This window comes from Episyrphus balteatus, chromosome 3 (assembly GCF_945859705.1).
Source record: "Episyrphus balteatus chromosome 3, idEpiBalt1.1, whole genome shotgun sequence".
Lineage (NCBI taxonomy): Eukaryota > Metazoa > Arthropoda > Insecta > Diptera > Syrphidae > Episyrphus > Episyrphus balteatus.
In genome coordinates, this window is record NC_079136.1 from 30904615 (window position 1) to 30923216 (window position 18602).

At 31.2% G+C, this 18602-nt stretch overlaps 1 protein-coding gene across 4 annotated transcripts in view; it reads left to right on the top strand.

The window, feature by feature from the left end:
- The window catches only part of LOC129913564 (uncharacterized), a 410935-nt gene that overhangs the window by 373940 nt on the left and 18393 nt on the right, over positions 1-18602 (top strand). For all 4 annotated transcript variants that reach the window (XM_055992304.1, XM_055992307.1, XM_055992306.1 and 1 more), the window contains one exon: positions 1609-1743. In XM_055992304.1, coding sequence (XP_055848279.1) covers positions 1609-1743 — 135 coding nt within the window. The remainder of the gene's footprint in view (positions 1-1608; positions 1744-18602) is intronic.

Consider the following 18602-nt stretch of genomic DNA (forward strand, 5'->3'; position numbering starts at 1 on the left):
AGTTCTTTGCCTAAAACTAATATTTGAATTTTTTAAACAAAATCGTTAAAGCCGTTTTTGAGATATTTTAATTTTACTAAAATCGGCATATGACAAGTACCGTTATTTTTGGTCCAAAAAAATTAATTCCAAAAATCCCTCTGGAGAGTCACCAAATAACGCTATATACCAAGTTTGACATTAATCGGTCCATCCGTTTAGGCTGTAGCTCCTTATACAGAAAGACTGTCGGACAGACAGACAGACAGACAGACGGACTTCCGGGACCCACTTTTTTGGCATTGTCTTCCATCGTAATGTCATGGAAAAATGTTATCTCAACTTTTTTTTTTGTACGAATGCATAACTTGATATGTACCTATATCGCAAGTAAAAATCTGATAACAGAATTGGAAAGAGCACATTCCTAAACCTTTTACTAGGTACATATTCAGTTTAAAAATGTGCATTTTGAATGATTTTGAAATCGTTAAAGAAATGATATTAATTAATATGATATTAATAAAAATGATATCAATTGACTTGAAATTCTTGAGTTGCTGGAGTTACTTCTTGCGGATGAGCTAAACTACGCTGACTTTCTATTTGAACCATACCACCTTCAACAGATTTAAAAAAATTCAGGTCAGCTACTCTATGTATCAAAATTTTAATACATCGTTTTTAACAAGTTGTTCTTATTTCCGATATGAGTCTATCAGTCTTTTTTCTGGATTCTCTTCTCTTCTTAAGCCGCGTTTTAGTCTGCATAAACTAACCAATCGGAACGTTCAAGCATCTAGGACAATGGAAGCATTGATATGGAAAACGTCAAATCAGTTGCTGACTTCGAAGGAGCATCTTCCGAACTCGTGGAAGATTACGTTAAAATGTTGCGAATATCTGTAAAATTCTTTTGATTAATACTTCCGTAAACTCTTTGTCTTGGCTTAGATATTAGAATACCCCGATGATATTGAAATTACATGCCTCAAATTCCATTGTCAATATCACTGTTTTTTTGTATTAACAAAAAAAGTCATTAACAAAGTCTCAGTCTTCAACTTATTGATATCAACCTAAAACTCATATGATTTACTTTCATGTTAAAATTTATCCTTTAATACTTCTTAAACATTTCCATTAATCCAAATTAACAGTATTCATCGGCATATAATCTTAATAAATTATTTTCCTCCAAAAATTTTTCATCCAAATAATGTAGGTATAGGTATAGGAATTGAAAAATCGATTAAGACACTCGCTTATCACTCGATTTTGTTCCCTTAACGACTTTAGAACTTTTTTTTTAAGCATTTACTTACATGAGCAAGCACGGAAACGTCGTTAAAGAGGGCATTACATCACGGTCCCATTAATCCATGCTACGTCATGTGAGAATACTCTCTACCCTCCTCATTCAATAGAAAACATTTCCCTCTTCTTCATTCTTTACAAAAATCCTAAACAATGACACCTTCATTTCATAGAAGGTTCACATGTTCCCATCACACTCATACCAATACAGTACACTTATATTGTTACAACAAAACCTCCTTCGCCGCACCGGTACCGCCACGAAGTACATTATAACATCGTTTTACATTTTATACTTTCTTCTCTTTACAGATTTATCACCAATGGAATACTACCCCGATCCGAATCCGGCTCTTCATCTTGTCGTCTATAGTGTTAACCAGAAGGGGCGTTCCGAACCGATTGTCTTGGAAAATATACCCATTAACGAAGCGGAAAAGCGTACAGGTAAGTCGATTGACTAAGTTAGTCTGGAATTTTTGCTTTTCGTTTGTACTTTTTGTTAGAAAATGCGGGTTTTCAAAGGGGGATTTGTCGAAATGCTGAGTATGAAGATTGAAGAGGAAGGGGCAACATGTTTCTTAAGATGAAAAGCAGAAATTCTTTTCCAGAGGAATTGTTATCCTTTTATTTGAATGTTGTTTCCTGACGTCGCGCATCTTTCGACCCCTTCCTTTTGTTTTTTTCTGCTTTTATCTTTCAACGGCAGGAAGTTGTGTTTTTTCCGTCTCCAGAAAACCGTAAGGAAATCATCCAATTTCACTTAGCAACACAACATCTTTGTTTTTATCGGATACATTTCAAGATATTAACCCGCGCCCGATAGAAAAATATCAACTTATCATCTGATGCTTTTCACTTCCACGAAATGCTTTTTCGGTTTGTGTTTCCATTTTTTCTGTTTATTCTTTTGAAATCTTTCCACTGACTTGCAAAATCCCAGGACGATAGTGTAGCAAATCCATCGGGACAGGTGGCTTGAAAACTGTTGTTTCTTTCTTCCCACAACCCGCCGCTGGTTGCACAGGTGTCAAAAGGAATCTATTTTATGTCAAGTGGGCCGCGAGAGACTCATATACAATTATTATTGTTTTTCTCATTTTCAGCAGACTTGTTCTCGGAAGCGCTACGCTAAAGGATGTTTTATTCAGTTTTCCATTGTGAGAACATTGAAATTGAAATAAACAGAAGAAATAATATAAACACAGACAGACAGACAGATAGACAACCAGGAACTCAAGCCCATTTAATTCAATTCAATTGAATTGTATTGTGTAGTGTTAATGTTGATCTATAATCAATTGAAAAATAGAAGAAAATAAAAGAAAATCCCTTCGGTGCAATTTCGCGAATTGCAAAAGCAGCAAATTCTTCTTTCAAAGAATCGATTTTATTATTTGATTAACTAGAAATTGAATAGAATTTTGTAGAATATGATTTTTGCATGTACCTATAAAGTTTATACCTTTCACATTAAATTTTATTTATTTTTGTTGTTAGTTGTGTATTGTGAACTTCGTTTAAGGAATGAAAAAAAAAAAAAAAATGTCCTAATAATAAAATATTAGTTCTGAAATTTGGTAGGTACAGAATGAACATTTTATCACTCTGTTTCCAAAAGTTGTAGCTATTTGATAGGCACTAGATCTTTTTCCACAAAGAAAATATTATATTCTATCTACTAGAGGGCCACGAAAACACCACAATAATTCCGCAGGTTTGCGAACAATTTAAACCAAATTACGCTATAAAATGCCGTTTTTAGGTTCAAATTTTTTAAAGCATTAAAAAAAATCGTTCCCAAAAATTCTTTTTTTTTTAAATAGCAGTTAAATTTTTCTTCAACCGAATTAAAAGTTTCAGCTAAAAAATCCTCTATTGATATTTTTTAAACTCCAATTGTTTTCAACATTTTCAAAAAAATTTATTAAAATCAAACTTTTTTAATTTGTAAATGATAAAAAATAAAACCAAAAAAAAAAAATTATTCGTTGATTTGTATTGTTCAAATAAAAAAAATTACAAAGGGATTGCAATACTGTCGGAGGTTTTCAAGGTATTTGAAATAAATGCTTGCTGACAAGCTGATTATAGAACTAAAGTCGCTAATAAGTGAACAACAACATGGTTTCTGTAAGAGTTAAACCACAAGATGTGGAGCACAACCACCAATCTAGCAGATTATTTATCAAGCCCAGTTCCTACTCGTATGTACAAAAGTGGAAATAAGAAATACAAATAGTATGTAGTTTAATTCCTTTTATAAAGGTGCATTTTTAGAAAAAATAATTTCAAAACCATTAGAGAAGTTTTTTTTTTAAATATTTTTTTTTTTTAAATAATTTTTTGAAAAAAAAAGTTTTAAATTTAATTTCGTATGCCATTTTGTGGCCATTAATATTCAACATCTACAACCAAAATTTCAAAAAAAAATTCAATATCCTGTTTTCGCAAAATCCATTTTTTCAAAATAAAATTTTCAAAGCTTTTTTCAAATTCCCAAGATTATTTTTTTTTTTTTCAAAATTTTATTTTTGATTTATATTTGGGCAACATAAATGTTTTTGCATAAATTCGTTTAAATTGAATCAATAACTTGGGAGATAATCATATATTTAAAAAAAACGGTTCTATGAGAGGTACCGTTAATAATGATTTTTGAAAAAAAATTTTTGTCTCAAAAATAATACTTACATTTTTTGATCAAAATCATAGGAGCCGTTTCTGAGAAAATTTAATTTTTACAAAATTTCTATATGACATGTACCGTTATTTTTGTGTTTAGTATAGGTCTAGGAAATTTGTACTAAGAGAAAGATAATAAAAAAAAAAAGATTTGGAATCTGATGCGTATTTTTGTTGGGCCATAGTTTTCGAATTATGAGTTTTTGAAAAACATCTATATTTTAGGGTATTTTTGAGTGGTTTTTAGTTTTTGGGACTTTTTAAAAGCTAAAGTTTATTCAAAATTTAAACAAATTCATGTGAATTTTAGTGTTATTTCCGGAAACGTCTATATTAAATATTTTTGTTAAAAAAATCATGTTAACAAATTAATAAGATGTCTTTCTTGGATGAAAACCATAAAGAAATCTTATTGTTTTTGTTCTATTTTATGTGGTCTATTTTTCTCTGTACAGTTTTTGAGTCAAACAATAGGATATTTCTGTTAATAGTAGTTTCAATATTATTAAAAAATGCTACATTGTAAATATTTGTATGTATTTAACATTGTTTAATTCTTCAGTATCCCGCAGAAAAATATTTCCAACACTTTAGCCTGAAAGACAACTATCTACTTTTTACTATGTACCTATGGGACTTTCAATATCTTTTAAAAATCAAATATAGTTTTAAAAGTAAGACTTAGACAAAATATTTTATCTTAAGGGTAGTATCTACTTCTCTCTAAAATCTCCCAAAATCATGGTATTATTTCAGTGTAATTCCAAGAACTATTACACTTTATCAAAAAAACTTTGTACCATATCGTCACTTTATAAAAAAATATACCAAAAACCTTGAAAGTTCATGCAAATCAATGTTAAGCATTGTCGTCACAATTTTCTCCCGCCAGTATTTATCTATACGAGTAAAAAGATACCCACACTATATGCTGCTGGTTTTAATAAAATTGTATATCTCTTTTGTAGTGGCTATTCGATACAGTTTTAATAGATGCTGCTGACTATACTGGATTCCAAAGCTCTCTCTCTTTCTATACTTCAGATTCGACATTGCTGAATAAACATCATTCAAAGATTTCATTTTATTTGTCGGTTCTTCTTATCTATGTCGTATATATATAGTTTTTTACACATACACTCATACCAACCAGCAGAAGCTATATAGTGGAAGAGGAGTGATTTACAAAATAGCATCGCTACACTATAATCAGCCTGTCAACGTACCGTCATAAAATGCAGGGATATATCTTTGTTGCCATGTGTGTCCTGGTCTCAGTCCCAGTATCAAGCAAAAAGGACACAAAGGAAGAAGCTATATCTTTATATAAACACAAGTTAAGGAGGAATGAGACATAAATTCAGCTTATCAAACAGTTCTTTTTTCTATATCCTCAGGCGACGACTACAGCAGGATCTCTGTCTATACTGTCTGTTTACTGTTTTTAGTTTTCTGAAACATAAATGGAAGACAGAAGAAAACAAATATCGTTTATACGGGACGGAACATAGCAAAAGGCTATTATATGTATAAGGATGAGTGGATTTTTATAAAGCGTATATATTTCAGAAATGCGATTCTGACTTCTTAAAAGAACTAAAAAAAAAAAAAACTGAACTGAAAAAGATTTTTAAACATAAAAAAAAACTCCTAGTAAAATTCAAAAAAATAATAATTGGTTTTCTAAACCCAAAATATTGGTGTTTAATTACCTTTCCCACGCATTTGAAATTCCATAGCAATATTATAGGCACTCCAAATCACAAGCTTTCACTTTTGATCAACATTAAAAAAATATATATATGTATATTTATAGCACCGACAAAAGTGCTAAAAATATTTGTTTCTCATGCTACAATAGTCACGCTATACCTTGTTCTTTCTTCGTCGTCGGGTAAAAAGGAAGGGCTTGATGTCAAAAATAAATCAAAAAGCCATGAAAACCTTCACAACAGAAACTTTGAATGTAACAATTCAAACGGAAATCACAACAATCAATCTGTTCGATTAATTTATAGCGAATTTATAATCGTTGAATTTGTTATTTCTCTCATCCCCTTTTCTTTTCTTCGTTTGAATATTCCTTTGTTTTGGTTAGAAGCTATTGTTTCTATAATCATAATAATAATCATCGTATCTGCCTATCTGTCTGGGTCTGGATGATGATAAAAAGAAATTCTTCAACACAAAAACCGTTTGGGTTGAATAAAAAATTAAATACCACACCCTTTTATAATAAACGTCTGTGTGGTTTAGCTTTCAATATGGATTAGCGAAGCTATAGTGTTTATTCATTAAGAAATTAGGGTGACCATTTTTGGTTTTCTTACCCGGCGAATAAATTTTGTTAATAAAGTGGCTGTTTCACTTCTTGAAATTTTAATGTTAGAGTAGATAATTTTTTCTTAAGTATGATAATTTGAAAATTTAAGACCGGTCTTTGTTTTGCTTAACATTGAAGAATAACAAAGACTATAGGAAAAAAATAATAGCAATCATGCAGAATTTCTATGAGCTTTTCAATCAATCATGTTGTGATAGAGACTGAGTAGGAAAAAAACGATTCGAACCCAACTTAGCACTCCACAGCTAATCATAGGACAAGTAATCATGGATAGCCCATAAAAGGATACAGAGAACATTTCAACAAAAGAAATAATAAAAAAAAAAAAAAAAATAGAAACAAAAACCGTCAGAGAATATCCCTTTCTCAAAAGAAAGCATACAAAAATTTGAACTTTAAATAAATTTGTTCCAATCGAAACTTTGTAATGAACTGTCTCATGATGGGCTGCCCAGAATAAGTTGTCATTATGATGACATTTGCTGTAATATGTTGGGATGGTTCGAAGAAAAACCATCTTCAGTCAATAAAAAAAAAAAGATGCAGTACAGCTTTTCGTAAAGCTCGTCCATTTTTATTGATCAATATTCGGACTTGTGTACTTTAACGACGAATGGTGGAAAGGATACAAAAATCAAACTCTATGAGCTGCGTAAAAAAGTCAATATAATCAAAAAATTTCAAACACATAGATAAAATTGGCTCAGCCACATTGGGCGAAATTGCCACGGGTTGTCCTTTTTCAAATCCCATACTAAAAAAATGTGCAATAACACTGAAGTTTTTTAAATGATTATGGAACCAAAAACAAAGTTTGGCATTACAACAGTTTATCATTCCCTGAAACCAAAAAAAATTGGTCTAGGTGAGTTCACTCATTACCTTCTGTGCGAAAAATGCAATTGAAATTCACGAGAATTCAAATGTGGGCAGCTGTATTCGTTTAAACTTAAATAAATTATATTTTTCGTATCACGTATGCTTAAAAGACAGTAATTTTTTTATTATCATAATCATATAAAAAAACTGCACTATTATTGCACTTTTTCTCAGAAATCTGCCGCCAGCTCTCAGCCTAATAAGAAATTTTAATTAAAAACTAATAACTCCTAGGCACCTAAATTTAAACTTTATTTACATTATTTAGTAAGAATTGAAATTAAATACTCGTCTCCCTTTGTGTTAATACAAGAATATTAAATTTAAATCAAACTGTATTTATAACGTAAACGCAGATGGACCCCAAGATTACCATAACCTGAAAAAGTACCTACAAAAATATTTTGTTCTAAATAATCTTTTTATCAAAAAATAAAACCGACTTCCATGGATCAAAACTGGGTTTTATGGTTTTTCTAATAGTTCCTATGGCTATAACTGAACGAAATTGAAATGGGACCACATTGCAGCCACCAGCTTTCCAATACAAAAAGAATGGTTCACTTAGTCCAAAGCTATGAGGTTACAAACATAAAAAAAATTAACGGCGAATTGAATACCTCCTCCTTTTTGGAAGTCGGTAAAAAAGCATTTCGAACCCTTTATTCTAATGAAAATTATGAAACATAAAAATCTTAATTTGCACTAATTAAAGCGCCTTGTGTTTTTTCGAAGTAAAATATATGAATTACATTTTAAAGAAAAAAGAAAAAAAAAATACTTAAAATAATAATAAAAGAAAAGAAATATCATTATAATAAACTGAAATTTACAATTAAGGAAAATATCCTTGATTTTTAATACAAAAATATTTAATTTCAATAAATCTTGTAGGTATAAGACTAAGAAATGTGATACATTCAAAGTATTAAATTTAAATAAAATTTTGGTGTTGCCTCATAATGTTACCCAAATTTTCGTGGAAACAACTTTTAACCAGTGTATTATGTGTATCATGGTCTGGCACATAAAATGTATTGCTCTTTGGATATGGAAATTCTATGGTTAATATTCCAACCAATTCATACAAAACTGTTAATTTTTAATAAAAAAAAAATAAAATAGTGCGCATACGCCCGAGTGACCCGATCATATTTGCATGGAACTAGTAGTTCATTATGAAGATTCTACAGGTGGTTGTTTATATATGCAGCAATGCTCCATTTGTGGAATAGAATAGAAAGAGTGGATAAGTCAAATTCAACGTTAACAACGTTAAAAACTCCTCCAAGAATAAAATACTAGATGAAGACTACACAAAACTTCTCAAGATTTCAAGACTACTACAAGACTACCTTGACGCTCTCATAAACATTAAAAAATTTTCAAACCGTTATTGTACATTCTCAAAACTACTTTTAAAATACCCTAAAACTTCTATAAGATTTCTCCAAGTATTCCTAAAAACACCATCAAGAATTTCCTTAGACTAACTTGGACTATTTGTGTTTTCTCAAATTTTTTTTATTGATTTTCTTGAGACCTATCAAAGTCTATGACTACTACAAGTCTATCTGTAAACATCAATAAGACTATACTAATACTACATTAAAACTACTATTAAAGTGCCCAGTTATAAAAAAAAAAATTAAATATTATGGTCACCCTAATTTTACATAAAACCATGAGTGTTTTATATGGGCATGGGGGTGTTAATAAATCGATTGGTTGTATGGGGACGATAGTTTTCAACGCTCCCATTCTGTTGTTGTTATGTGTTATCCATACACTAAGTACCTAAGACCTATTGCGATTGCAAAATTTACGTGGGTGATGATATATTGGCTTTGTATTTGTCTAAAGGGTGGGTATGATGTCTGTCGATGAGTCGACCTAGAACCCGTGTTGTTGTTGTTGTTGGTTATTTTTCTTTTAAAGGATGTGTGTTTTATGTTGGCTTTTAATGACATTGGTTAAGATATCAATGTTGAATATTAAAGGGGATGTGTGATGTGGGGGAAGGAAAATATAAGAACCCTCGTCTAGGGCAGGCTGAGATATATAATTTTATATCCGTTCTATAGTTTTTTCTGATAGCTCATATGATTAAGCTTGGCTGCAAAGGATGCCATTGACATTGCAAGCAGTAGGGCAATTTCTTTTTTTTTTTTTTTTTCTATTTATATACATTTTCTCGCCCTTTTTCTTTCTTCGACACTAAAACAGAAAGGGGCTAAAAGAAGTATAATATAATAAGCTCACATCACAAACATACTCGTTTATCTACAACAACTGCGTTATAATGGGGATTTATTAATATCACACATTGATATGATAGGAAAATGATATTTAAATGATTATGGCACTTTCGTGATAATGATGTTTGCATTATGTGCGTACGTGAGTGGTGTGGGTTTGGGTGGGTGTGTGTGAATGTTAAACAAATATATTTATATAATATGGGATATCCTGAAAAGACGTTACACGTTACACACCATGAATATAAGCGCCAAGCAATAATGAATTATTAATTTTGGCATTTATGTTCGCCAAGGATAAAGGATATTCGATTGGCAATTATTTTATTTGATAAACTTTATTCTTTTTATTTTTTTCGTTTTTTCCTCTCCTCTATATCTACATTGTTGGTTTGCAGGAGGGATGAGGGTCATGGTTCGTTAGAGAATAAAGCGCGTGTCAATATTTGATGATTACATTGCCATTCACAAGGTTGATTGAATACAACAAAAAGAAAAAAAAAATAGAAAAAAAAAAAGTTTCTATATAAACGTGGGTTAATTGATGTTTGTTTTATGTAGTATAGAAGAGGTGACAATTATGACAGAAGTTTAGTATCGTTGATTGATTATCTTTTGTATCCAATAGATTGATATACATACCTTCATTATAGATATACAATTTAGTAGGAAACATATGACATTTTATTATTTTTAAATTAAGTTTAAGAAACTTAATTTAAATTATTTGAATTTTTGCATCTGTAAGAAATTTCAAGCAAATCCATCAAACCTTTTAAGCTTTAGAATCTTTGTAAAGGCGGCTCGGCGGGCGCTCCAGACATAGTAAGAAAAATTCGTAGGTCAGTTTTTAGGCATTGTTATTCTTTCTTTTTCGGTGCTGTTATGATCTAGTTTTCGAGGGGATTATAACTCTGCAAATTATCTGCTTCATATTTTTTATGGGGTTCTGCTACTGTTTTTTTTTTTTTTTGCATTTGCTTGTACCAGGAGTTTTTAGACGTATCTTTCTTCTTACTTCGAGGTGGCTTGAGAACATTTAATGATGTAGTCTTTTTGACAAGGTTTTTAGGATGCCTTTATCAGAAATGGCATACCAACTGAGTCGGTTGTGTTCAATTTTTAATATGCTGACTTCCTAGAAGTCTAGTTTTTTGCGATCAGGTACCAGGAAAATGCTTAAAAATCGATTATTCAGATTTTATAACGAGAATATCTCGAAAACGCAAGCTGTTTTTTGTTTTTTTTTTATAAATCGTGTTTTTTTGTCTGAGCAAAAGTCCATTAAATTTTGAAAACAAAAAAGGTAGTTAGATTTTGCATTTTTGTTTTCAAAATTTTGGCTTTAAAAATAAATTTTTCAAAAAAAATTTAACAAAATAGCTTTATTTAAGAATAACATAAAAGACAAAGTTTTTGGCGTTGCAAAAAGATATAGCACGTAATTGTAGGTAAAACCGTTGATTTTTAATATTTTTTTTTTTAAATTAAGTCATTTTTTAAGAAAATTGCCCGTACGGGAGTGGGGATGGGAACCGATCAGTTTCAAACTTAGTAAGTGGCGAATTTGGGAGACTCTCCAGAGATAATTGCAAATAATTTTGTATGACCAAAAATGAACGGTAATTATCATTTCCAATTTTGGAAAAATTAAATTTTCTCAAAGGATTTTGATGAAAATCTCTTAATATTTGTTTCAAAGCAAAGTCCATCTTTTGATCATTATTGACGGTACTAGCCATAGAATGGTTTATTTTAATTTTGAAATTCTACCAATTCAATGAAGCTTCTGAAAAATCAAAATTTTGGAATTTTGGATAAAATTTGGAACTATCAAATTGTTGAAAATGGGACATTTATTAATTGCTAAAGAATTCTAACTTTCAACATTTTTTATTTATTTATTTTTTTTTTTTTTTCAAAAGAGGGGAGGGGCCCCCAAAATAATTTGTATACAGAACCTCCACAGGGCTAGCTACCCCACTGACTATATTAATATTGTGTAAACTAAAAAATATAAGTTTCTTACTAAAAGTTACTTAAAATCACTTTTTAAATTGAGCACAACTACAATTCTCAACACTTTTCCTTGTCAGTAAGATCAATTTGTCCCAAAACTTCAAAAATGAATATACGTTCTTTTTGCTTAGGACGGCAGTAACGGTACCTACGTGTATTCTTACTTGTTGAAATACCCTGTAGCTCATCGCTATTAAAACTTCACTTTTCTTCCCAATTCACCGAAGTGCACTAGACTGAACGTCATTCAAAGAACTTTTCCGCCAAAAAAAAACTGAAATTTTTTATCAGATCTCTAAACATGTACGTACATGCCTCTGGCCTTAACCATACCTTCTTAAGTTCTTGAAGAAAAAGCCGTTTTTTTTCATCTTGTTTGTCAAACAAAGTCCTTGACAATTTCGAAATACTGAATTCTTGATCACATAATTATTAAATCTTTTTTTGACAAAAAATATTGAAATCTTCTGACTTTAAATGTGTGTATGTATATCAAGTGTGTTCTTACACAACCAAATTGTTACCTCAGAAGAAATATTAAACAAACATTTACTAGGCAAGGAACAAATTGGTTTTAAAATTTGATATTTTAAGACTCAAATTTTCAAATGGCTAAGACTGCATCGAAAAAAGAAGGTATACAATAGGGTACTCGTAGATTTTTCTCTTAATATATAAAATACAAATTTTTATTACAAAGCAGTTGAATCCTGTTTGCAGCAAACTCCTCTGCATCACAAGAATATACCTACTTAAACAAAAAAATGAAAGCTAAGAAAATTCTCATAGCAAGAAAAAAAAGTTTACATTCATGTACTTCTTAGGTATACCTTTGTCATATTTTTTTTTTCTCTCTACAATTTTTATTCTTTTTAACAACAATATATAATAAAAATAAAAAAAGAAAATTTAAAATAAAAAAAGGACCTTGTACATTTGTTGTGTTTGCTTGAAGGTTCTATTTTTTTTCATTTTGTTTGCATATAAAAAAGGATAACTCTAGAAAATTATGTTGAAATGAAAAAAAAAGCACATGGAACACTTACAACTTCTCCTGTATGTAAGTCTACAAAATAAACAAATACCATTTCATATTATAGAAAAACAGCTTCTTAAATGAAAAAGAGTCCTTCAATAGCTTGAACGTTGTTTTTTTTTCGGTACAACTTTAAGCATATGAAAAAATTATTCGATGCTAACATCGAATTTTTGGAGTCCGGAAATGAAATTGAAAATAATTTGCAAAAAAAAGTCATTGAATTCAAGAGTATTTTTTATAGTAAAATACAATAACGGATTTACTTGTTATTGATCTACTTAGGGGAAAGTGGCCTAGAATGGCACCCCAAGGTAAAATGGCCCCCTTGCTAGAAATCGTAGAATCGAACATAATTAGAAAGTCTTATGAACGCAATTATTTAGTTTATCTGGCAAAATCGAAATATACGAAATTTTAGCAACTTCAAGTCATTATTTGAAATTTGACAGGTCAAACTGTTTCAAACCAAAAAAAAAGTATAAAAAAAGAGTGTGTGTACACATGTACACGCGACTGAAGTTATACTTCTCATTCAGTATATGTAAATGAATTTCATTTGATATTTTTAATTTCTATTATTAAATTAATTAATCCAAACATCGTTTTTTTACATTTTTATCAAGTGAACAATAAATTAATTCTTTCATCCTCCTTGCGTCCATGTAGTTTTCAATTTATTCTGTGAAATTTACACATGTTGTGCGGTTCAGAACGTACGGTATACTCTTAACGAAACTAAATGAATTGAGCATAAAATGTGCGATATGGTTATTTTATGAGAATTGTGTGTGCTTCAGCACTAGTAGTAGCAATATGGAACTTGCAGAGTTGCTACAAAGCTCAAAAGTGAGCTGAGCTCAGCTCACAGCTCAGCTCAAATTTTGAGCTAGCTGACTTTTTGAGCTATGTACCATAGCTCAGCTCATTTGAGCTGAGCTGAAAGTCAGCTGAGCTGATGGTTGAGCTGAGCTGTTGGGTGAGCTAAAGTAAAGTGAGCTGAGCTGAGCTGTGATGGGTGAGAGGATACATTGATTTTTATTTGGAAAGTATAATGAAATATGAAGATATGTTAAACTTTTATAAAACACCATAGCTCAAGATGTTTGGTTCTAGTTATTAATGGAATTATTTTAACACATGGATATTTTTATAAATAAAACAGATAATTTTTCGTGATCTTTCTCTTGGTTTTTTTAACCCTAGAAAGATAATCATAATATACGTCTCAGAGACGTATGATTCTAAAAAAGATTTTTGGTCTTATGTTAACACTTTTTGTCATATTTATTTAACTCATTACTTAGATTATTTTAAAGAAGTGATATAATAAATCAAATCAATTTAACAAAAACCCAGAAATTTGAATTGAATTAGATAAAACAGTTCTTTACACGCCATACGTCTAACAGACGTAGATTATCTTTCTAGGGTTAATAGTAAATATATTTCTATTTTTTTAGTAAAATATTTCTTTTTTAATCATAAAAAAAATCAGGTACAATCCGGTTTTACGACTTTTTTCAAAATTCCGAGAAAATCGCGTTTGAAAGTTGGGGTAAATTTTTTTTTCGAAAAATCCCCGAATCTTTGAACGCTCCTGGAAGCTAAACCGCTTGAGAGCAATTTTTGGGAGTGATGCCAAATGATAGCTTGGGTCATGGGCCTACGCTTTGCACATTGTCAGATTTTTAAAAAATCGCTTTGCATGTTAAACCGCCACATCATGCCTATTTTTTCAGAATCGGCCTTAACTTTTTTTTTACCTTTAAGTTCTCCTGGTTTGAGAACGCGTGTACCTACAGGGATGGAAGTTGTACCCAAATGTAGGTTAGAGTCCCCGCTACCTTTTGGCATCAAAAAATTGTTTTCATTTTTTTTCAAAATTCCGAGATATAGGCGTTGCAAGGCTTTGATCTAGAGACAGGGGAGTGGTGCCATATGAAAGCTTATATTCTCAGCTACCCGAAAGTGGTATAATCCGGTTTTTCGATTTTTTTCAAAATTCCGAGAAAATCGTGTTTGAAAGTTGGGGTAACTTTTTTTTTCGAAAAATCCCCGAATCTTTGAACGCTCCTGGAAGCTAAGCCGCTTGAGAGCAATTTTTGGGAGTGATGCCAAATGATAGCTTGGGTCATGGGCCTACGCTTTGCACATTGTCAGATTTTTAAAAAATCGCTTTGCATGTTAAACCGCCACATCATGCCTATTTTTTCAGAATCGGGCTTAACTTTTTTTTTACCTTTAAGTTCTCCTGGTTTGAGAACGCGTGTACCTACAGGGATGGAAGTTGTACCCAAATGTAGGTTAGAGTCTCCGCTACCTTTTGGCATCAAAAAAATTTTTTCATTTTTTTTCAAAATTCCGAGATATAGGCGTTGGAAGTTGGGGCGCTCACTTTCAGCTCAGCTCACTTTCAGCTCAGCTCAAATGAGCTAAGCTATGGTACCTAGCTCAAATTTGAGCTGAGCTGTGAGCTGAGCTGAAATGTTAGCTTTTTGCAACCCTGGCAACTTGCCACATGTAACTTGCCACTTGCAACTTGCCACACGCAATTTGCCACATGCTACTTGCCACACGCAACTTGCCACATACAACTTGCCACATGCAACTTGCCACATGCAACTTGCCACATACAACTTTCCACATGCAACCCACCACATGAAACATGTAACTTGCTACGTGTTGTGTGTTTTATGTTTGCCGTACTGTGGCGTACTGCATTTTTAAATACTAAAGTACTGCGTACTCTAAAGGTGAAACGACAGCCCTGCTACCCAGGGTGATCGCGTCATAATCCCTTTGACATTCTTGTCAAAAAGTAAATTTTCATACCCACCCTCCCATAAGAAGTATAACTTCAAAAACATTGTATTTTGGAAAAAGAAGTTAATGTATGTATGTATGAAGTATTTCTTATTAGTTTATTGAAATAAGTTGGCTCAAAACGATTTTAGATTTTTCGGTATAAAGTTTAAATTCAAAAAACCCAAAATGGGCAAAATGGCCTACCTAGTACTCGGGTAAAATGGCATACCTACTTTCACATGCCATTTTATACTTACTGTCACATTTGCATCTTTTTATACTGAAAATGGTTGCTTAATATAAACGATCTACAGAGAGGATGTCCTGGACTGAAGAAAGTCCTTGATTCCGCCCAAAATCTTGAAAAAAGCATCCAAAATATTCCAAGTTGCAAAAACTACAGTAAGGAGATGAGCAACCAACATGAACAGGGTTTTAAATTACTCGTAGAAAGATCTGGTGGGGATTAAGTACAACTTATTCCAAGAAAATGGAAATGGAGCCCTTTGACTCGATTTTTTTATTTAAAATCAAGTATTTTTGGACAGTGTGCCATTTTACCCGGGTAAATTTGATCAGTGAAATTTGTAAACGTCTTGAAAATTAAAAAATTTAAATACTTTTTGGAATTTTTTTAACTCGCAAAGTAAAAAAATGTGAGAATATTTATATTAAACTTTGAAAAGTATATAGCATTTAAGTTTGAATGTTACTTTTTTTCTAGATATGGGACATTTTCCTTACGGGGGCCATTTTAGGCCACCTTCCCCTACTTTGGTAGGTAAATCAATTTCCATGATATTCAGGTGGCATTTACAAGTTGCATTAAGTAAAATTACTAACAAGAAAGATATCTGCCTCTAACTTCTTGACACCAGAACTAAGAAAAGGTCCTATGACGAGATTGTCAACCTTCTGTAAAAAGGCTTAATCACATAGGAAATCCTGTAGAGAAGATAAATATTTTTTAATTATTTAACTGTCCAATTCAATGTCATTAAATTAATTCCAAAACACCTAATACCTCCCCAAATTAAACTTGAAAAAAAAAAATAATAAATAAAAATACCTGACTCACCTTGAAAATGTAATAATTCTATTTGCATATGCCAAGCAAACTGCGTGTAATAATATAAATCAAAAAAATGAACCCCGTAAAAAAAATTACAAAAAAAAAAAAAGTAAATAAAGACATTCCCTTCATTCCTAATAAAAATTTGAATAATTTTGATTTCATAATAATTAACCCGCGCTGCCAACAACGGCCGACCGCCGCCTGCCCGTCAGCCGCGTTCCTGCTACCATTAGTGTTTAGACAAGTTTCCTAGAAATTCAGGGTGTGGTTTTTAATTATTATAACACCCACAATCCACATAAAACCTTAATCCTCAGCCACATAATTTGTTTCCTCTTTTGCCAGTGGGGTGGATAGTGGGTAGTAGGTAGCGAGTGACGGTTGAAGTATTATATTGTGAGTGTTGTGTAAGGGGTGGCAGAGCGTGGAATGTTTGAAATGTATGAAGTTAGTCACTTAAGCTTATTGGTCTAATTAATGCGAGTATTGTTTCGCTCGTAGGATGTTATTTCTCGTATATAGAACTTCGGCCTTGGTTTGGCAGCCAGCATATAGTTTTTGTCAGATATACCTCTCACTGACGAGAGTGAGAATGAGTAAGAATGTGCTAGTGTGTGTAGGAGAGCCTCTTTGTTGGTCACGAATGAGGTTAGTAATGAGTGAACACCCCCAATCAAAGCATACAATAGCTACGGGGCACGGGGGTGTGTGATATGAATTTGACTGCCGGCCATTGATGTGAGTATAATTTTGCGTTGTGCTTAGGTTAGTAGGTCAAAATTGCTCCTATACACACATTATAATATAGTGAAATAGTGATGGTTGTGCTGGCTTGAGGACTATAGGTGTATGTGAGTTCTGACCCAAAGGTACTTAATGTTATTGCTCGGTATACATAGGTGCGATTTTGTGTGATTTGAGTAATTACAATGACGTTTCTATGGGAAATTCATATAAGTTTCATTTCGAGTGTCCAATTTCGTGTATAAAATTGTAGATAGTGACGGATAGGTAGTAGATTTTTTACTTAACGATAGAGATTGTGGTAGGTCGTTCAATTATTGATGATTTTGGAGTTGAATTGAATTAATAGTGAAATACTGTAAACAAAAGGACAATAGCAATCAAGATTAAGATTTGGATTCTTAAGTTCTTTTTGTTTATTTATTTTTTTTGATCCGATAACTGATTGTCTTCATTGACGACGCTGAAAAAGTAATCATTAGGGTTTTGATAACATCTTAAGCGAAACTTTCATATCTTGCCCGGAGCGAGGGAAAATTGAATTTATTTTCTTATATTAGGAACGATTTCGATTAAAAACAAAAGGTACATGTGGCAAATAAGGTCATACTTTTAAAATAAAAGAAACAATTTTTGAACTGTTATCAACGGTACTTGGCATAGAACCATTTGACTGACTTTCTCCTAAGCGATATGACCGATTTCAATGAAATTTTTTGTACAAAAAGGTTTTAGTAGGTAATTCAAATGTTAAAATTTGTAAAAAAAAAATCATTTTTAGATTTTTTTAAAAAAGTTTTTTTTTTTTTTGAAAAATCAATTTTTTGAAAACGGACCAATGAATTTTATTGAGACTTCGTTTTCTTTTTTAATGGCATACCACATTTTTTTTTTTTTTTTAATTTTTGAAAATTTTAACCTAAAAAAAAACTATTTAGGTAAAACAAAAAAGTATTTTTTTTTTTTTAATTTTTTTTTATTATTAACAAGTATTAACAAGCATACCTCATTTTAACGTCAAAACCATTTAAAGAGATATGATTGTAATTTTAAACAAATTTTTATGTTTTTAATTTCTTAAATTCTAAAATATAAAAAAAAAAAAAATTATGAATTGTTTAAAAACCTTTAATACAGCTAGCAACTTAATATGAGAGCAAATATATGTAATCCATTCGTGCATTTTATTTCAATATTTCCAATAAAGAAAACAGCTATTTTTCACCCTTAGACTAAAAAAATATTTTAAGACACTATTTTGTGTTTTGGTTGATTCTTAGGTCTAAAGGGGCTATAACTTTAATTTTTTTTAGTGAAAAATTTTAAAGGAGCAATAAAATTAAGTACAAGCGTACAAAAAACACTTAAGGACTCAACTGACGCATAATAAAAACTTATTTTAGCTATTGAATGAAAGAATTATAGTTTTTTTCTTGCTTTATTTTAAATTAACAATTC